Here is a 22,709-nt window from a genome sequence, read left to right on the forward strand (position 1 = left end):
CCACCTTATGAAAACGAAACCTTATGTAATTTCTTAAGTATAATGAACGCTGTCAATACACGAGTGCATGTATATGTGCGCGAGTGACTATGTATATGTGTATATAAAGATTCTTCCATTTCGTCGCGATTAACTTTTAAATGAAAGAAATCCGCCCGAATTTATTGACGTTCGTGCAATCTGTCTTTCGCTCCCCGCTTGTCTGTCCTAAGGATAGAATCATATTATTAACTGTTCAGTCCCCGATTTCAATCTTTTTATAACGTCTTCAATTGTTCGCTTAAAAAAACAAACTTTGCGACTAGGCTGCTGCGACCGATTGTTTGGATAATTACCTAATACGACTGCAGATTGAATTATCAAATGAAAATAAAACAAAGGTCAGAACTTGACCTTAAAAGAATGAAATGAAAATTATAACGACAGTACATTAACGCTAGACTAAGCTAAGTAAAATGATTGAAATTGAACTTTGAGAATAAAAGTTCGTACAATTCGTGAATGGTGTTGTGCGACATCATTAGAGATAAAGATGACGAGTTGAGATGTGAAAAAAAAAACGAAGACCTGTTGTAACATGGCCTCACCAGGGACAAATAAGAGAATGGGACAAGTTGTTCGTAGCGCTGTTTTCATATTCCCTAGATGGCAACAGGCGGATTTTTTAAATATATTTTCTAAGTGTGAGGGGATTTAAGTGAAATTAAACATTGCAAGCTTGCCGTGAGAAACTGTTTCGACCTTTGCGAATTTGACATTTCGTTCGAAAGACGTGCAAACATGCAGGCATCTAAGTATGGATTCGCGAAGAAAGTCAGAATATTTTAAATCAAGTCAAATTTTTCTATACCTGAACATAGCTTTGGTTTTTGCTCTAAATTTACATTTTTTTAAGTAGTCTTTTTCTATTATTCTACACTGCATTGTCTACTTATGTCAAGTAGATTCTCCACTATTCACTGCGTTATCTTAAGTACGTCGTTTATGCTAGTTAACTCTAACAGGTAAAGGTAAGGTAAGGTATTCAATGGTCGATGCCATTTGTTACTTTCACAATTTTTATTCACACATATTTAAAATAATCTCATTCTTTCTTTGATTTGTTTGTTTTAAATAATTATAATGATAATTTACTTTATATGTCTAAACGTATCCTGTATAGTCATAGAATAATTAATTCTTTGCGCTTATTCTGTTTTAACGATAATGCGGAATTTTCGAATGTTTATTTCATTTCTTCGGAAAAATATATTTGATAAAGTATAAATTCAAACTTATCAGCAGCGTCGAGTAAATGCTTGAAATTTCTACACATACTTATTACAAGTTGAAACACAAGGCTTCTGAATGCCATTAAAACGAATATTGGAAACTGGACAAAATTCCGTCTACTCACATGCCTGCCGCTCTATGCGCCTGTTGTAAAAGCAAAACTGACATTTGATGATGATTTGTCCATATTTTCTGCAAAATTTCGTATTATTTGACTATACGATTACGTAACAAAATTGTCCATAGCGATTAGAAGGGATTCGACTAGGAGTCTGAAGTGAGAAGCCGGTACGAAGAAAACGCTCATTGTTCATCTTAATAGTTATGCTTTTTATAGATTCCTTCAGAGACGAAGTAGTGTTAAGGGGTTCTTTACTGGTCCCTCTTTAACTACGACGCTTATGAAATGATTGAAGAAATTAATGATCGCGACTTTAGGAGGCCATATGCTCAAGGAAATTTCGCATAAAGAAGCAGCATCCGGGTGGCATAGACGTGGATTGTCCATATGTAGAGTATCAAACCAAGATTTCAATATTGTTTCTAAAATATCTATATAGACGCCAACAATCCTTCCAAACTACTTTTAAAAATAATAGGGCGACAAAAGACATCCGCCATTGCTCACAACCCCTAAAGCTTTGAGAGTAACAAGACTCTTTTTATGAACCTCTTTAGGATGTAAATGTAAGACTCTATCATGTTTTCGTTTTATTCCTCAAAAAAAATGGAAAATGTTAGTAATCCCAAGGAACTTCAATTTGCATCCAGGAAACCCTACAGCCGTCTTTTACGTACACGGTAACACTTACAACGAGGGTTGGCAGGTCATGGCCTCGGAATTAAAATTAAAAAATTACTTTATTGTCGTTGATAGACTGAAAAGCCACTATATTAACAAATTCCTTCTAAGTTCGATATCTTTATTAGACAATGATTTACGACAAACATGTTGTCGTTCTATATAATGTAATATCAGTGAATAATTTTCTCATTATCTAAATACAATATAAAATTTTGAATGACGTTACAGTGCGACTTCGCACGACTCATCTTTATTTGTTTGCTATGAAAGCCGCTTGTAAGCTGAAACAGTCGGCATAATCCAAATTTTGTACTAGGCACTAGCTTCAAGGTAGATGTCATCACTCAATATATCGACCTTACATCATATTTTTATGCGACATAATTGCGTAGGTAATTATACGTAGAAATATTTTATTCTCAAAATAGATTGACTTTTCATGTTTAAGCTTCAACATACGGTGCAAAAAGGAGTTTCTTTTCTATCGTTCGGGGAAAGAAGAAATGATGTCGGCACAAAATCCGAAATTTTCGTTTTTAGAAAAAGTAGTTTGGGGCCGTGATAAGTGCCCGATTATTGTTACCAGATGCCAAGCTATAAAAAGACATAATTTCAGATATTTGTGTTCGTTACACGTGGTATTGGGGCCATTTATCGACAAGTAGTGGTTCCATATTTACACATCTAATAGGGTTTCGTAACGTCCGTCACACAATTCAAAACAGAGTCGAAAATTAACGCTTTTCTAACATGCTGTTCAATTTTGCGACAATCGAAATTAAAGATAAAATTTGTTGTCGAGTTTGTTGGCTTGAACGATATAACGTTAACTGGCGTAAACATAGACATTGGCTAAAATGATTTCGTTTCTAGCGACACATAGTTTTCCTTCGTGCCAAATTTTTGGTCGTATATCTTCTCTGGTATGAAAAAAAAGTGCTTATTTCAATTCACTTACGCTTTACTTATAGCTCATCTTAATCCAGGTAGGTTTATTGTATATTTTTCGAACAATAATAAAACAAATATTTTTAACTGTGCTGTAAGGTCGCGCACAGCGCGTGTAAACGACTAAATTATAAAGAGATTAACAAAAAAAGTAACTTGTAAAAAATATATCTAATAAGCTCGATTCCTCCTTCAACATGAACCATAACATGACGCATACCGCATATGACAAATCTGTAAAACAATGTTTATGTCGGCTGACGATGTTCTCGATCTACGATAACCAGCATTTCTGAAGTGCCCATAATCTCTTCATAGAAACGTCTATTATCCGCATCGACTGGATGCCAATCGTGTGGAGCAAAACATTGTTTCACGCGATCACGTAATGAACCCGTTGTCCGGCAGACCTTATACACCATGTAAATTGGGGCGATTACATATACAAGACTTTGTATGATGATCATTAGCAAAGAAGGCGGATCTTCCTTTTGCAGTAAGTATAATACTTGAAACTGCAATATACGAAATTATATAAATTTTTGTCATTTTTCAATTTTCACTTAAGCTCAATTGCGTTTACTCACAACACTTATCACCAGAAATGCTGGCGTAACGAAACGTAGAAGAAATATTTTAAAATTCGATATAGTTTTGCCCAACATGAATTGTAAATCACATTGAAAACGTTCACGGCCGTAAATCCATGTGGTAATGGTTAACAATAGAATTGATAATGTTAGATGAGTGAGTGTTACTATGTCGGGTAGCAAATGCAGATAAGCGAAACCTTGCTACAATTAAGGGGTGTTTGAAAGATTTATTTAAAAAAGAGATTTTTTTTTTTTTTAACAAAAAAAATTACGAGTTACCTTCGTACAGAAATACACCGATGTTAATAATAAAGTTGTTATCATAAGGATGGTAATCAACGGTTTCCTACTTCTGGCCGATTCATATTCGTCAAATATAGCCGTTAGAACAGTCATCATTTGTATAATCTAAAATTATATAAAATAAAAACACAAAGGTATTAAACTCCACTGAGACATATTTTTTACGTATTTAGTACTTTATTGTTCTTGGAGAACTGTGAAAATTATATTCCGAGGCCAAAAAAAAAAAAAGACTTAGTGTGCGAGTTAGGTCTGGTTGTACGATATCAGATTAATTTGTTGCTTTCGCTCAACAAAAGCCAAAACAAATTTCGGTTTTTCTGGGTCATACAGAAATATACAAAAATCCTTACGCCTACGTTTTTGTACGTAGGTGCATCTACAAAATGCAATTCTTAGATGCTGACCCAGCAATCTATTACGATGCTCAATTAGTAAAGTAAACAAACGTAAAGTAGCCAACATTTCTTCCTGCGTTTCCTATCAGAGAGAATATACCACAAAATATGTATCTTTTATTCGCTCAAAAATTGAATTTTACTCGACGAACCCAAAGAACAAATGTCGCGTAACATGCGCTTGCATAGTATTCACAGCTTAAAGTAAGAATAAGTATGGAAGCGAGATTAGTCCGAAGTTGGCACATCTAAACTACAGTAATGTGTAAACTTTTTTTTTTGTAGCTTGGACATCTGACAACAACAAACAGTAGTAATGTCAACGTACACATGGTGTTTCTAGCAACAAAAATGACGAGATTTGTGACCAATACAGAGTGTTCGTGGATCCATTTTGGAAGGCCCAGGCGTAAAAATTCACACATCGACAGCGTAGTGGGATTAGACTGTTAAAGTCTGGTGAAACGGTGAACACCAAATGCTCTCAACAATCACTAATCGTCATATAAAAAACGACGAGCGAAATGTTGAGGTTAACTTCGGAAGGGTAGCCGCCCATCCACTAACACATCAAAATCGTTATGCGGTATGTCGAAAACATTCAGCTGAGAATTGCTAGCCCATATGGCTTATCAAACTCGATTTTTTTTGATTACCACATCAATCGAGTACGATCGAGTACTCGAGTACGTACACTCTGAGTAGCGCCTCCTTTCTTACAAAAGTGAAAACAGCTTGATAACGCCTGGTTTACCTCAAAAGGGCAGCAGTTTCGTCGGCCTGGCATATAGTTAGCGGCGAGCAATATTTCGAATAAACTGTATATAGAGTAATAGTAATATATGAAGTTGTATTTTCGATACGAAATTTCATAAGTAGACACCTGTGGTATATAGTAATATATAATGTACGATGCATATTTAACATACTTAATGTACATTCTGTGATTTTTATCTTACCACAGCACTCAACTCAGCCATGAACAACATGCTGAAAAATAGAAAACTCCAGAAATTTGGTAGGCTAGTGAAACTGCCGAATAAGTAGGCAAAACATAAATACAAAAATTGCATATTATGCTCTTCTTCGACATGATAATGAAATAGACCAACGTGATCTGGAATGAATCAGAAAGAGAGAGAGAGAGAGAGAGAGAGTTAAAATAATGTCTTATATTCTTTCGTTACCTTCAAAATTATCCAAAGCTATACGTCCACAAATTAAGGCCATGAACGTCATAAGCATATGAGTACCAGATATCCAATAGATGAGCTTCTCGCTGTTACGCCTAAAACTGTTATGACTAGCCAAAGTAAGAATAGTACCCCAACCTGGGCCCAATACCCAGGTAGGCATTAAAATGGCCGCTCTTACTCCAGCCATAATTGTCGCTTTGCTATTATTCACCGTGGGCTCCATATAACTTATGAAGCTATCCCATGAAAACTCGACGTGTATAAGTAAATGTACGAAAATTGCTCCAAAAGTTGTCATCATAATCAAACCTAAGCAACGTAAAAATTTTCCTATCTGATGGAATTTATGAAAACTCTTAATACCGTCAAAAGTTTCCACATTAAATTATTCACACATACAAATGTTATCTTTTTCAATACAATGAAAATGGTCAGCAACCATACTGCAAGAACACCGCATAACATTGGCCACGATATCCATAGATCTTTTGTGCCACTATCAGCGGAACGTATGATTGCGCTGTGTTTATAAGGTACAAATATTTCGTTAAACGAATATCTGAAAAGCATTTTACTTTGTAAGCTTACCGAAAAAACTCTACCGTTGCATGAGGATACTGTTCTTCATCCTGTAATATGTCAAATATATTTATCATCCATGTGCATGATATTAGATTTTTATATGAAAGATACCTCCTCATCATAATAACTGTGCGTGGAACAATTAATCGAATTCCAAGCATTATCACAGCTCATCCATGGTATCACAGTATGCAAAGAATTTGCAGCATAAATTAGAGGAATCGATGCCAGAACAGCGTAGTATGATAATGTAGCTAAATTATGAAATAATATCGAATAACCGATGCCTTTAAAAATGGGAGCAACACGAAATACGGAAATAATGCCAGATGAAGAGAATTGACCCAAAAATGTTTGAATACCAAATATGGGTATAGCATATAGTAACATCCCTATTAGATAAGAGCAGATAGAGTAAACTGTAAAGAAAGACAAGCAAAAAACATGACATTCGGAATAAATCGATTCTTCGAAATATGTTTTTTAAAGATTAGAGATGAAGCATAATGAAAATTATAATACAAAGAAATATAATATATATAAATATTATTAATAAACATGAGATACCAAAACGATTTTGTCAAGTCAATTAGTATGTCTGATCATTAGATACTGGCAAGGCGAAAAAATTGAAATAGAAACCTCAAACTATGAACATTTATTCTTGATTCACGGGAACAAAACTACCCACATAAAAAACTAAAGCAGTGGCTAGTAAGAAAAGAAAAAAATTATATTTTCCCTCACTTGCTGAAAGGAAGAAAGTTTAGCAGCCGTCGAATTGGCATAATTGCAAAAATGGCTATTGGAACTCAAAACTCCTCGACCGATCTGTTAACATACGCGCTCTCAAACTAGCAAACGTGTTTTACGTGATTTCATATTATTGCATAAAAATTAACATTGTTTATTAACAAAGTTTTATTGCGCCTACCGCTTCTAAATACCAAATTTGGTACAAAGTCACAAACACTATGACAAGCAACCACATAGCCTTCTCCTATGACTAGCTATCAGTTACAACGTCAGAATACAAAATTTGATTGTAAATATTCAAAGGTCTTCTCATACAACTGGAATTCATCAACAAATTCTACAAAATTAAATGCCTTTTTGAAGATCGAAAATTAAAAATAAACAAAACGCCGTACTCGGTAGCTCTAAATTTAAATAATTTTTAGCATATATATAAATATATAAGATGCTGATATAATTTTTATGTGCCATATTTGATTGCTATGCCGTAAAAGTTGTAAATTTTAGGATCATAACATGGCGGGCTTATGAATCGATGTATCTAATTTTTGAACTTGAGAATTTATCATGATATGGTGGAATGTGTGGAAGGAAAATGTACAGCAGACTAGTGGATTCAATGCGTTTTAGTAGGAACTTGTAAGATATGGGTGGCGAGCACAAATTGAGGGACAAAGAAAGTAGGCCGGGTGTCGTAACTCTCAAACCACTACAAGAGCCTAAAAATAAAACGTTTAACGTTGTTGACAAACTAATATGCGAGGTAGATATTAAATGTAGGCTTAAGTCGTAAAAAAACTTAGTAACCATTATCGCGAGGCATATTTAATTAATTTAATTAAATAATCTATGGCACTGTAGCTGGTGTATCTTCTACTCCAAAAAAAAGGTAAGAAAATTATATTCGACGGGGGCCAAATCACGCATACCCATCAAGTAAAAGCTTGGTCCACTTACGTTTTGAAATCGATTTTTTCTAAACGCCGTAAGACTTTATGTATTAGACTTCCACCATAATTAAATTATAACTAACACATTATCGTTTTCTACTCTCCAACTCGTTTCAATTGAAGAAAACACTTATCTACTAAGTCGTAACGTCTATCACTATTAATTTATAATTACCATACTTAGCTTCTCGCTTTCTACTTTTCAAGTCCCTTTCTGTGATACCAATATAACGGTCGGTAATGAGCAAATATCCACAAGTTTTTGTTAAGAAAGAGGAGGAGTCCAGTTTATGATCCACTGCGGACTTCTGCTCAATTTGATCTATTTTCAACGCCAATCTGCGCCCCAAAGCTTCCAAACTTGAAGTCGATATCTTCATTCTTGTAACTAGGAGAGTGCTAACAACACATACCACACGGACGCACATACATGGCTTAATCCATTCAGAATTTTACGCCGATCTAAAAAATATATGCTTTATAGGGTCTTCGAAACTTTCTCTTGGGTGTTACATACATTATGAAAAAAAATAAAATGAGAATACGCCCATCCTGCAATGGTGGATATAAAAAGGCATTTAATTTGACTATGGATTTTGATGTTTGTGTGATTTCCATTTTTAGAACAAAAAAAGGCCGGCCATTAAAAATCTTACACAATTCCGCCTACCATTCATCGTTGAAGGCAGGCGTCATAGTCGTACGACATGTACGTCGTCGTAGGCATCACAATATCTCAGTGCACCAAATCGCATCGAAATATCTTTAAATAGTGATCTATTGGCTAAACATCTGTACATGTTAAAAGGATCGAAAGACTTAAATTGATGCAGATGCTGAATTAGTTGATATAATAAAAGACAGATACATCTGGGAAAGACTCTGGGTGTTGCATACATATCTTTAACATACCTTGCTGTATACTAAACTTACACTTTCCATGTCGTACATAATTTGAGATAAGAGTAAAGAATGGAACCATATCCTCTCACTTAAACGTAAGCCTTTATATGGTAAAAAGATTTAATATTAAATAAATTGGGATGAAAATTTTCATTGGATAGTGATTTGACATGCATACTTATTCGAACAACTTTGAACTATATGCATACATACATATAGTTTTTGGGCAATGCCTCATAGAAAGATTTTCGTGCAAAATAAGACTTTGTATGGCAACAAGGTACATTTTTTGATATTTTCTACTAAAAGAAAACAACTGAAGAACTATGTTGTGGAAAAGAGTGTACGATATGTAGTGATCGACTTTGCCCTCCTACATAAAGTTTTAAGTTGTTCTTCACAGACATCACATGAATACGCAGAGGACAAGCCATCAGATATTACAGTCGTTCTCGATCAAAGTGAATAAAAGATCGAATTTTCCAACTTTCTCTCAAACCACAGTTAATATTTTACGAAAGAATATCAAATGCGGTCGTACAATCATTCTCTCTTTCTTGTTATTCTTGTTATGTTCTTGAGGTAACGTTTAAAAGTGTTGTTCCAACATTCGCATGAAACGGTCGCAAATCTAAGGACCAGGTTCATAAGGTTGCATTTAACTATTACATTAATTAACTTAACTATATTACATTACATAGATGTGTGTTATGTTTTGAATATATTACATTGTAATAGCCTACATAACAATTAATGCTTGGTTTTTCTACCGAGTTTAATAAATTAAAGATTAGTACGCTTGGAATTCCGTTGATGAAGAATCCAGTCAATATTACGTATACTACTACTCGGGTGTTAAAAAGTTCTTTTGGCTCTTATGGTAGTGTTACTACTACATTTTCTATGGTAGTGCTACTTGTGATCTGAATATAGCGCTAACTAGAGATACGCGGCATGACGTCATTCAATACCTATAACAAAGTCCCAGACTCCTTTACAGATGCGAATTGCTGACCCATTTGCATTTTGCCAGATTAATTTCCTCAAAGAGCTGCGACCGTTCCCCAATTACCTGCGGCTTTGCACAAACAAAGTTTATTTACATTTTAAAGGCTTTAATTGTATCTATACATATAAAAATATTAACACAAATGTTGAGTAGAGTGTTTTTGTTTTATCGACTTACCTCCTCCGAACAGCAACACATAAACGGGCAATTCGGAAAAGACTATAGAACCGAAAGCATGACTAGTACAGGCAAAATAAAAATCCACCGCCAATGACCAACGGCCGCGTAATTTATCGTAACGAAATCGCTTTTGCGACGTATCATACGGCATAGCGTTGAAATCATTATTTAGATCTAATGTTGCAGACGCTGTACGGGAAGATAGTCTGCTATCCGTTATCGTTGCGATTTCGTAGGCGTGCGCGTGATTGTCTTTGCATTCTTTTGACGACAATTGTATACAATTATTTAATCGCTGTTTAGCTCCCACGTAAATAGATTTCATAATTTTATTATTATTTATAAATGCTTTTCAATTAAATGCTATGTAGAGCACGCCTCATATTGTCATCAAGGAAATTTTGTTTGTCTTGCGGTAATTCCTTTTTTCTGCAACTTATATTTGCTACGTATATCGAACGTTGTATATCCTGATTGCGTTTTACGAAAATGTAAAAAAATGTCGTTCTTTTAGTTTATAATTCCACTCATGTGTAAAGACGTTCTTTTTTTTTCTTTTTAAATGAATGCAATCTTGTAATTTTAGTGCAAGTTTCCTCAGCTTCTATTTGTCAACTATTCTCGAATCACGCATTCTTTTCACGCTAGTAATGGGAAAAAATCGTTTTATGTATATCTATAAAATTTGAAGAAAAAAAAATAAAATTACTTAAAGCCAAGACAAATTGTTTCTATATATAGCAATTGTCGCTGGCAGTTAGTGACAGGTCTATCTCAAAATTTAAATTGCTTGTAAGTATAATAAACTAAGTAAAGTAAGTGAAAAATCGCTTTGACCCATCATCTTAGACTATTAAATACTTTATAAGATTGAGACATTATCCAGATAGGAAATAAATGCTTCGATGTTGTTTTTAATATCTTAGCGAAAGCTAAGGATAAACTAATATCGGAGTCAAAGTTCATTTTTCTTTAATGAATAAAAATGCAAACGGAAATACACGCACACATATGATATTAAGATACTAAGTGCACGACTATTATCAGTAATAATTGATCGTATAATCATTCGACTGCAAGTAGACTTTAAACGCGGTTTAAAATTAGTTTCGCAAGTTTACATTACATTACATTATCGCAATTTCTTATGTTTAATAATCATTTTCTTGCTAATATTTGAAACTTTTTAACTATGAAAGCTTTTATTTCTCGCTATTTTCCGTCTATAAATTAAATGTCGCATGGGATATATTATTTATCTCTTTTTAATTTATTTCTTGCGAAAAATTGAGTAAGTGATATTGTCAATGCTCTGCTTTTCAATAAATATAAACGATTGCTCTCAGTGCGTAAACAACAAGCGAGGGGAGCCGTTGGTAGGAATAAATGCAAATAAATTTTAAGTTATACTCTTTTAACGAGATTCACATATGTACATTTGTAAGTCAGGTAACGAAAAATATTTTAGTCGGGCAGGAGGAGCTATTGAATATTTTACACTGCATTATCTAATACAATTCTTTATTTGTATTTGTATGCAAACAGCGGAAATTATAAATTGTGTTCATGTAAAAGTGAGGCCCGAATATAATTTTCTTGCCAAATATCTTATTATGTTCATCTGTTCTTCTCATTAAGACTTAGAAGAAGTAAAGTTTTACTTTGACCATTATACGACGGGGGATTCAAAAGGTAGACCTGCGTGGTCCAAATTGGCTGCAGGTAAAGATTTACTTTCCATGCAAATCCTTACATGGGATCGGGTAGAAAACAGATCTACAACATCCACACTTAATATAGTTAATCTTAATGTCAAGTGTAATGAGAGCTTACTACCCGTGAAGGAAAGACAAAACATTTGTGCTACTCGATCCAATTTGGCATACTGACATACTATTGCTCAGGGATTTTCGTGGAAAAATTTTGAAATTGGAATTTCCTTTCGTATAATAACTTTTTAAGATGAAAAGTGGTCGCAGAAATAGTTCGAATCGACCAATTTGGGTAGCTTCCGTCAAAAAAAGTTAAAAATTGCATCCTGTGGGTTGAAAATTAGAATTAGAGAAAAAGTTAGAAACGCACAGACGGTTTCCCTACAATATGATTTAAGCACATTTTGAGGTCCAAGATGATAGTTGAATTTTCTGCCAAGTCATAAAAATTTTAATTTGCAATACATATATTGTATATAGTGCGATAGGTATGGTTATACATCGATATATCAAGTAGTCAAGTCGATCTAACAAATAAACTTATCCCCGTTTTGTGCTAAAATGTCATAAACAACGTAACGGTGGGTATTAATGAAGTCGATGTCAACCGAACATGTCTTTAATCCTATTAAAAGAAAAGAACAAACCCCAATACCAAGGCACTTTTTTATTATGTTTATTTATGAATTCATATTAACACGGATTGTTTACAGCAACAAAATAAAAAAACAAAAACCAAAAATATAATAAAAATAAAAAACACAGTATAGAAGAAGTTGTTTATGGTTTAAATGGAATCTTTTTACACCCATTATATATTTAAAAAGAAATAAATAATGAACTTTTAATATTGATATTGAAAGGCGTAATTAGAAGGCGTAAACGATAGCACAGTCGAAGAAAATTGTTTGAACACCTTTTCGATGGTGTTTAAGTTACACTTATGCTTCGCTTGAAAGTGTGCGATACGACTTTAAGCATTTATAAGTTATAAGCAATTTCGCTCTTAATGACAGACCAATTCCGAGTAGGTAGCAGTGGATTTACTTTTACTTATTATAGTTCGGCGGAAATTTTAGAGGAAACTAGCTTTTTTAATCACATACTGGCATCCTTCAAGGCCACATTAGCTTTATGAAGACGTCTCTAAATACTGCGCCGGCACTTATACATACATTAATCCTCATTCGAACTAATTTGCACTTATCATGCCCTTACTTACGACTGTTAAGCATTAACGTTTAATCATTTGTAGTGTTTGATCTTTAGTGCCAACCAATAAGACATTTAAGTGCAATTACAAACGTACGCACAACTGTAAATATAAATAAAGTTCAAGTAATAAGAAACCTCACTTCAAAAATGATTCGAGCATGAAGTTCATCAGCTACTTAGCGTCAAGCTAAAATGAATGCAATACTTGAATGGTATTCTTAATAATTGCATTACATAATACGGTCATTAGTAAAAAAGTTAATTGGCTAAACTCAAAATGCTTTTAATTTTTTTTTTTTTTTAAATTTAATGTGTGGAAGCATTAGTTTTATTTTTAAATTTGCTCTGCCCATATATATCGCCGTGTTTACGGTTTACATTCCATTGTTTTTGAATGTCACGCAACTTTTTTTACCGTCTACAAGAAAATGAAAGTAAATTTATTCTATCGTTGTTTTCGTAACACTAAGAAGAACGTAACATTTACGGAAAATATCCCTGATCAAGGCGCTCTATGCACATATACGGCAATCCATTGAAAATATTTTATATTAAGATGAGAGACTAAAACTTTAAGGTCATCCTTGCATTACGTAACACAAGCAAAACCATTACGCAATGATTCGATTATTAATTTTGGTGAGGAGCAAAAAATGAGAAAGCTGAAGAATCTTTTAGAAACTAAGGCACATCAGTTAGTTGATTATCAAAATGTGTTTATTCCTTGTCCTCATCCGAAAAGACGTTAGTTGGGTAAAGTGATGGAAATCTTCGAGGACTCGGTGAACCTGATTGTGTGCCTTATCCTACTAATATGACAAGACCTTTAATAAAACTTTGACGTCAACGGTCTTTTCCACATTCAGCCATATGAACGATCCACCTGCAGCAATCTTACTCTTCATCGTTCTTATCACAAATAACAATAAAAAAATGAATTTATGTACAATCATAGTAAATAGTTTTTTACAATTAATAACAGAAGAACGATTTTCGAGCATATTTGACACACAAGTGAAGCGCAACTAAGATTCGGCGTAAAATCGTCATAGCCTTCTTAGTTGTTTTTATTTATAAATCATTGTCATTTAGTGATTATTTGAATAATTTGTTTTTCTTTATGAGAAGGATTTTTTTAGAAAATATTTTTATTAATTTTGCTTTCAACTGTTAAGTAAATAAATGGAAAATATTAAAAAACGAACACATAAATAGACATATATAACTAAATATATTCCACAATAATCGATTTAGTGCGAAATGATGTTATCATCATACAACGTTCAAGGTGCAATATTTAGTGAAACAATGAAACAAAGAATTTATTACTCACTTTTGTTTTAAACATATATTTAATTATATATATAAAAGCAAAAGATTTCATATTTTAATACATGTTGAAGCTTCTCTTTCAGATCGTGTAGTCAAGGTCACCTAATCTATGATGCGATTTTCCTTTTTATAACCACAGGTGAAGGATGGGGAGTTTATTCATTTTGTTCTAATGTTTGCAACACATCAAAGAAAGCTTCACGGACCCGATACTGCAGATATATTTTTCATCAACATGAAATTCTGGATTGATTAAGTTATGTCTGTCCGTATGTGTGTCGGCGTGGTGTATGTTGTCGGCACTCTCCTAGTCGCAAAAATTAAGATATCGATTGTAAGTTTCCAGAAACATTCGAAGTCTTTGCACGCAGGTTGGTGTTGAAAATGGTCAGAGCACAAGCCCGCAGTGAAGCGTGAACTGAACGCAACCTCTTTTCTCCAAACAAAAATTTATGGCTGTTGCTCACTTTTCACAAATTATTAAAGATAGAAGGCTGAAATTTTGCCCATTCACTTTACGAAAAACTCTATTATTTACGTGCAAAAATTGAGAAACGGTCATGCCCACAAAAGTTGCAAGTGATTAAATTATTTTCATTTTCACCTTGTTGAGGCTTTATGCTTATTAATCATAAGGTAAACAAGACAGAACGTTTAAAACTATTTTGTGCACTCCTCAAGTAAAGATATATTATCTGCCTAAAAATGCATTGATTCTAAAATAGATTGGAATTGGACGTCTGGACTTAGTGGTGGGTTAATTTTTTCTTAATAACACCAGCGACATGGGTATCAAATAAATGGACTTGGAGAGTAGAAGATGACAAGGTAACTGTGTTGATCCTAAATTATGGTGGGCGTCCTGACGTATCGGATTAATTTTGTCGTTACAATACCGTTGATACTGGTATCACATAAAAGGACTTGGAAAGTAGAATGCGCTAAACTAAATTTGTTCATTCTACACTAATTATAGTGGACGTCACGATGACTAACGATGCCTTTTAGCGAAGTAAAAGGTGAAAGATAAATCTTATTCTGTGCACTTTTCGTGGTAGTGGGTAGTCGAATACAACTTTCTTGCTTCTTTAGTTTCTAATGCTATTGAAAAACTCTTTTGTGTACAATGCGCTCATGTGCAAAGTCGGGTTGAAACCCCTTGTTTTGATTATATCTTAGACGAGCCGTTGACAGAACGACATCGACTAGATAGTCAAAATAAGCATGAGCATCAAATTAATGCAAACACTGTTATAAATATAAAGAACTTTTGGAGCGTTTTTATACTCCAACAAGAAGGCTTCACCAGTACATTAGCATTGAAAAGTTAACGATAAATTACACATCAGAAGTAGAGTAATAGGATCACAACCTGACCGAGAAATAATAATAATGACAAAGACATGATGGTCAACATAGAATCGATATTGAATTCAATGTAATCTTTAATGAATGATTTTTCCAAAAATACGCAAGTTTCGAGTATAGAATTTCGTTAGGGAATGGAGAAGACGCCCAGTTCACGTGGAATTTCACCCCGATCATTTAAGCCTCCACAAATTTATGCGCCCGATTCATGTGCTCCTGACTGAAGAGAATACCCTCTTTTGAATATGGAATTTTGTCAGGGCCTGAATAAGCAGATTAATCCCATCGAAATTTCACGCCGATCATTTATACTTTCACGAACTTGTGAAACTGATTTAACTTTGCCCTATTATTGGTTGTATTCTCTAGTCTTACAGCTCGGGCCGAATGAGTATATAAAACTAAAATTTAAAAACCGTTCTTTAGTAGATCGTGGGCTAGGTTAAGAAAAACTCCCTTGTTTGGTGACACCTAGGGCCCGCTAATATTTCCCGACGTCGAGTAAACTCGATAGTAATTTGAATATGTTACTCGGCAGAAATTTTACGACTGATAGTAAGAAAAGTGCATACTTTATCAAAAGCTGTAAGCTTTCTTCTACTTAGCAATGCATAATCCATGGCTATCGAGAACTACAAACTGGTCCCTGTGTGATTGAAGGAACAGGTCATACTGATTTTTGCACAACGAACCTACTATTCCGTTACTTATAATGCTTCGTTTCAGGTAATTCATAAATAGTAAACCGTGTGTGTGTAATAATAAAACCCGGACGAATTTAAGGGAAATGCCCCACAAAGTAACAAAGACATGTATAAGATAAATAGGAAAAAGAATCCGCCTAAATGCAAGATAATCCTATAATGAGCATAAGAAAAGAAGAAGAAGAAGAAAAAAGAACCTGGCGCCATAAAAAATGACACATAAAGCGACTTCTTTAAATTTATTCCTTTGTTCACGTTTTCTTTTGATTTCCTGTATATGTCAGCAAAGCGAATTTCCAAAGAAAATTGTACTAAAAGTTTCGATTTTTATTTTCTTAATTTGTTTTTTTTTATTTTGAAAACAATGAGAAATACTTTCAATTTCTTTCAAATAACAATCACATTATTATGGTAATCATTTGCTTTGTTTTGTTTGTTTGTTTTTTTTTTTTTTTGCTTAATTTCCTGTCTACTCATTGACATACTATTCAATTAATTGTTTCCTTTCTAGCATATTAGCTGTCATTGGCTGCTTTCGTTCGCCGATGAAAAATTAAAGAAACATAACAATCACTTATCACTATTAGTACACGCACTTTTAACTAAGAAAGCATGCATTCACGAACTTGGTGTTGGTGCTCGCTTACTTCACTATTTTGTGGCACCTTATAGGTACGCTTACATCAAATGCCCGCAAAGTTTAACTTTTGACTGAATTGATATCGTGGTTTGATGATTAACTGACTTGACAATTGTTGCTGTTTTTGGAGCGTACGCGTTTGGGTATTTATTGCTCTACGCTCATACAGGTCGTCTTTATTATAAAACAGAGATACTGAAACTTTTCCTAAGTACTCAGATCTTTTACGTGAATCTCACTCTCTACAACTCGTTTCAAATTGAATATGTTGCTCGAACTCCTCCTACTTTGAACTCTTTCACTGTTTAATTATTTTTCAACGAATATAAGTATACTCCACATATAAGCAGGGTAAGATATCATTGCTTTCTAGCTTTATGACTCAAAATTGAACGTTATCTGTTGGTTTCTTGGAAGATGCAAATTTTCATTCGTTAATAAATAAAATTTATTTTATTGATGAAAATTACGCCGTGTAAAGATAAATTTATGCCCCAGAGGGAATGAACAAAAAAAAAACAATATGACACCAACTGAATGAAATTTCAATACTCCAGAATACTGGCCTTGGGCGATTTTATCTATTTTTGTCACCCATAGAAGGCAAGTTTTGAAGTTTTTGAATCGTTTACATCGTATAGGTAAAGAAATAAAAGCGTCTACGGAAGCAGACGTGCTCTCAGCTTATGTTGTATTAGTGACAATTTATTTAAAAGCTATATTACTAAAAGTTACAGTTTATTCGTAGTAACCAGTACACTCGACATAAACAGTTGAAGCATTAATAGCCTATCGAGTATTATACTTTCAACTGATTGTTTTCATTATTTTTAAATTTTAAATTTGACTAATATATCCATTATTCCAAAATTTGCACTTACCTGGAGTCTCTTGATAATTTTACAATTTTAATCAATAAGAATGTTTTCACAAACGAAATCACTGTACGTGCGTACCGAAACACATTTACCTCAAAAAAGTTTACAGCATTGTGTATAAAAGCGATGTAAAAGAACGTGTGACTGGTTTAAAGCTGCCAGTGAAAGTTTGTGAAAGCCTGCTTTTGTAATCACGTACACTACTAACGCATAAGGTGACCAGTTGTATAGTTATCCTCGATAAGCTCTATGTTAACAGCCATATAACATGACGTTGCTTGTTGCTAAAAAGGATTCTTATTATTGACTAGTAAAGGTAGCTCCATCCCTTCATGTTTAATATTTTTGTGAACGTTGTTCGAATGCGCAACTAAAAATGACAACAGTGATGCCTTGGTTTGGCAGCATTCGACTTTAAGCTGTTTTTTATTTAAACGAGCTTTTTTTGAAAATTGTAATAAAATCTAAGAACAAAATTGGTATTTAATGCACAAGCGTATATACTATTCTCCCGAAGATCAATTAACTCGCAAACGAATATCATTATCAGCAGAGTTACGAACACCGGCCAATTTGACGGATAAATATTGTCCATCCTCACCGTCGAAAAAACAAGCTTTCTTCCGCCTGTTAAGAATAAGCGGATAAAAGATGACGCAATTTGTTCTCAAACACGGCGAAAAACTAACCCCATCTCGAAAAACACTGACAATTTTTTCATATTTTTATCTACATTTCTCGTGAAAATATGTGTTTGCTGCATTAGATCATTCAAACTAATATATGATATGTAAAGCTAGCGACTTGCTTACACTGAATTTTAATAACCAAAAGCCCGTGAAATTGCTGCATGTCGTAAATCTATTAAATAGCTTGTGATGACTTTTACTAAAGTTTTCAGATTAGCTGCGATCATCTAAACTATAAAGGAAAAATAAAATGTCGAAGAGAAAATTCGAAAGTGCTTTTTATACTCTGCACCACTTGCGATACAAGGGTACCTTAAATTTGTTTGGCCGTGTGCAACGCCTAGAAGAAGTTGAGATAGACCGATCTTTTATTATAACGATCGAATCGCAATCACTTTCCGTCCGTCCCTCTTGTTTTCAACCTACAGGTCGCAATTTTTGATATACTTTGATGAAATATTGAACGCGTTGGACGTGTTTTGGTGCAAAAACCGAACCTATTGAATACGGTTCGGAACCGATCAGCTTTTTTGACTTCTTCCCATAATAACAACTTACTTTAAAAAGTCGCTATATAGATAACTGTGGGGCCTGCCGTAGCCTAATATAGTTTCTTTACTGATTTAAACCAGGAAAATTACTTTTAAAAGCCGAAATATTCAAAATTTAACGAATAAAAATTTACTGCGCATGGTTACTCTAAAGCGCTAGCATTATATATTTTTTACTTCTCTCACAGTAAATCACTTGCAACAAAAAAAAAAGAAAAGAAAGAAAACAATCAATTTCGTTTTTCTCTGTGATAAGTCTACGTGTGTGTATGTATATATTTATATATATATATAGGTATCCTATTGATGTATTTACAAAGCAAAGTGCCTTGTATTACATCTTAAGCTTCTTTCCAGCGTATGTGCGCTTTGTACTCATTTGAAAGTATTGAAATTTTAAGCCAAAGCAAGAGAGCTCAAAATCCATAGAGAGTGTAGCATGTGTTGTAAAATCTGTACATATTTATATATATATATATATGCACTATAAATATACAATGAACTTTAATGTTGGAATAGCTTCTAATCTGATTTTTTTCCTTTGTTTTTTCTTTATACATTTTAAAAACGCAAATGACTAATTACGAAATTAGACTCAATGGAGACAAAGAAAATAAATGCATTAAACACAAATTGGAGCTTTAGTGAAAATTGTGCTTAATTGGTTGTTTCTGCTCGCCGAAAAAAAGACTAGCGTAACGTTATTAGTGATATGTAGCAATATTATTTATATTTAAAAAAGAATTAAAAACATTAGGGTGGGCCAGGGCCTTCTGTTAACTGCCCTACGCCTTCCCGACTCATATAAGAAGTTTTCAAAATAAAGCGTTATATGGGAAATAGTCGATAAGTGCTATGATCGGAAGCATTTTCGGTAGCTTTCGTCGTTGCTTCACTGCTCCAAACTTCATGAAGATATCCCAAAAATAATGGCCTGGAGGTTGTGTGCCAAGAAAAATAAAAGAGGCAGGTGGGAGGGCGGACAGAAGGACAGACAAGCTTATATACTATTAGATATTTGAAGATTTAATAAAGTCTAAGCACTCACATACCTTCACTTGAAAAACTACCGCACAAAGTGTGCTTGCCAAAACAAAAAACTCTTGCCTCGCTTTGGATTCTTCGCCGAAGATCTTGTATTCCCTGAACCAATATCTTAGGAAGGCTAAATTATAATTAGCTATGAGGACAGTGAAATATAATCATGATAAGGGTCGCGAAAATTACTCGGTAGGTTAACGATCAAAGGCATGAAAATGATCAGCTAGCAGTGCCCACCAAAACAGCAAAAATGATAAAAAGAAAAGAGGTAAACAGCTTTCTTGTTTTTCTTTTTGAAGAGAGGCAACAACAACAAGTTACATTAAATTTTATTAAATTCTCATTTTGATTTCACACCAACGAAATTTGAGTCCATCGTTTCTGCAGATTGGGTTTGTGTACATAATTTGACTCCAGCCTATAAACAATATTTACCTGCCTCGCAAACCAAATCTCAAATGTTAATTATGTTCGCACGCACTAATTAGTAAGAGCGAGCAATATAATCTTTGCAATTAAACACACTTTGGTGTTTTAAGAAAGGATTTAAAATAAGGTTACTTGCAGTCAAGCACTCAATCAAGTAACTTTGTTTCATTTAACTTATGGACACGGGAGTGTTAGTCGAAGGATTTCTTGAAAAATCATATATCAGTCATGTAAGACAGAAGTTAGAAAAAGAAAATACAAATGGAAAATATTCATAAGATGAGACTTGGTGTAGTTCACGACGTGTCCTCATCAAGAGGATAAATGTGCATTCGTAGGCAAATAAAAACCAAGAAATATGGCGCAGTGCCATGTATTTAGAATAAAATGTATAGACCATGTGAATACGACTTCGCCGAGCCAGTCTTCAGAGTTATTAATTTTGAGCTTTGCACAACTGTACAAATTAAGGCACTAAAGAGCACACAATGTAGTTAATTGGATCTTTGAATAAACGTAGCTCTGAGAAAAAAAAAAAAATGAAACCAGGAATAGAAAACGTTACCAAAAACATTTGGTGGAAATGGGACAAAAACGTGCCAGAAACTATAACATCGTGAGCTCCCAGTGTGAAGAATTTCGCCCCAAATAGAAAAATTCTCTTAGGAAATGTGCGCAGATCCGCGACCTAGAATGTTCTACTCTTCGTTCCTAGTCATCAGCAGACATTATTGCCCGTGGTTGGCATGAGTTTCAGTAGATGACTGCCGGTTTGTTCGTTAACAGATATCCAAACACGGGCTTTTTTGCCGATCGCCTCCAAAGGCCAGAATTTCTTTAGAGATGGAATCCGTAAATTAGCTGAAAAATGAGTGCCGCTGCGGATGAATCTCTCCCTCGCCTCTTTTGTGCCTCCTCTGTTCTGCGTCTATGAATTAAGGAGTAATATCTAGCACCTTGTATACACTAAAAATATGACCATTCATGTATTAAAAAAATATTTCCAGATTTTTGAAAAACAAAAGGAGACTGAATCTGCCCTTGAAAAACAATGACTTTTTCCTTTTTTGCTTTCCCGTACCACTGCAGGTAGGGGACTAAAGCAACAATTTTTTGAAAATAACTCAAAACATAATAAGCACCGCGACGTTTTTCAAAGAATTGATTTAACAGAAAATACGTCAATGTGAGTCCCCTTCTTTTCCAGATTATTCCGAAATCGGCCACAAAATCCGCATAATTTAACATGTCATAGCCTATGTTTTCATTTATTAAATACAGTTTTGTTGTTGTGTTGTGTGTTGTGATGCCATATTTCGTCAGAAACTTATTTCCGTGATTTCAGCGATTTTCAATAACAAATTATGTTCTGTGCTTTGTAAAGACCGAATACCAAACTCTAGCACAAATTTTGTAAATTAAAAATGAGGTTAAATGTTATAGTGGCCGAGTATTAAGTGCCCTAATAAACTTCGCTTAATACAATTTATCGCATAACCTCGTCGCAAAATTTAGACGTTGTTGTTATAATTTAATTTAATTAATTTTTATAAGAACCTTTTGCATTGGAGATGTTCCGAAAAGTGGATTCAAGTAGACAAGATAGACAAATTATCACCATAGAATAATAAAATTTAAATATTTTTGTTTCTCTATTATAAGAATGTTTGCGCGGGACAATGTTCAAAAAGTGGTCCTATCTTCTATCTTCTGTCGTAGCTGAATTTTTTACATTGATATTGTACGCAAACATGTTTCTACTCCGAAATGCTTTTTCGAGAAATAGTAAATCGCTCAAACTAATGACGTTTTCAAAACAACGCACCGCATAGACGGTGTTCGTAAAAACCGTCAGATCTAATCCATTTTCTACATTGAGCGTTTTTAAATGGAAAAATATCAAATTTCATTAAATTGTCTCGAACATTATGGTTTAAAGGCTTAACATGACGAATGGATGCACGCGTGGATAGACGGACAGACAAGCTTACATTGATATTGAAAATGATTCTGAGACTATTCGCGTGATTAGAGATCGATCTGTTTCGAGTCATTGAATATGAACACGCATACACTTGCACGCTTACACATTATCACAAATAGAAAAAAAGTCCAAAAGCTATGCAGTGATGCAAATATTTTTTTCTTAGTCTCACTTAACCTGAAGGCTTCCCGAATAGCCACAACAGAAAATGAAAATATGTTTAGTACTTTTCAAATAATGTGGTTTCTTAAAAATAATTCACATTCATCAC

At 34.0% G+C, this 22,709-nt stretch overlaps 1 protein-coding gene across 4 annotated transcripts; it reads right to left on the reverse strand.

Annotated features, from left to right (window-relative positions):
• Positions 1 to 3,025: 3,025 nt before the first annotated feature.
• Positions 3,026 to 16,921, reverse strand: LOC119633527 (sodium-dependent serotonin transporter-like). Of its 4 annotated transcripts, none has more exons than XM_038027125.1 (10): positions 16,823 to 16,921; positions 9,893 to 10,571; positions 6,209 to 6,516; positions 6,104 to 6,144; positions 5,915 to 6,035; positions 5,507 to 5,849; positions 5,279 to 5,436; positions 3,898 to 4,026; positions 3,613 to 3,819; positions 3,026 to 3,540 (listed from the first exon to the last, which is right to left on the reverse strand). In XM_038027125.1, the coding sequence occupies exons 2-10, from the start codon at positions 10,218 to 10,220 to the stop codon at positions 3,274 to 3,276; spliced, it is 1,902 nt and encodes a 633-aa protein (XP_037883053.1). In that variant the 5' UTR covers positions 10,221 to 10,571; positions 16,823 to 16,921; the 3' UTR covers positions 3,026 to 3,273. The 4 variants fall into 4 exon arrangements, with proteins under 4 accessions (XP_037883053.1, XP_037883052.1, XP_037883054.1 ...); XM_038027124.1 differs by lacking the exon at positions 16,823 to 16,921 and adding an exon at positions 16,712 to 16,796; XM_038027126.1 differs by lacking the exon at positions 16,823 to 16,921 and adding an exon at positions 9,678 to 9,831 and having other exon boundaries at positions 9,893 to 9,969.
• Positions 16,922 to 22,709: the final 5,788 nt, after the last annotated feature.

Source organism: Glossina fuscipes, unplaced genomic scaffold (genome assembly GCF_014805625.2).
Source record: "Glossina fuscipes isolate IAEA_lab_2018 unplaced genomic scaffold, Yale_Gfus_2 2, whole genome shotgun sequence".
Classification (NCBI taxonomy): domain Eukaryota; kingdom Metazoa; phylum Arthropoda; class Insecta; order Diptera; family Glossinidae; genus Glossina; species Glossina fuscipes.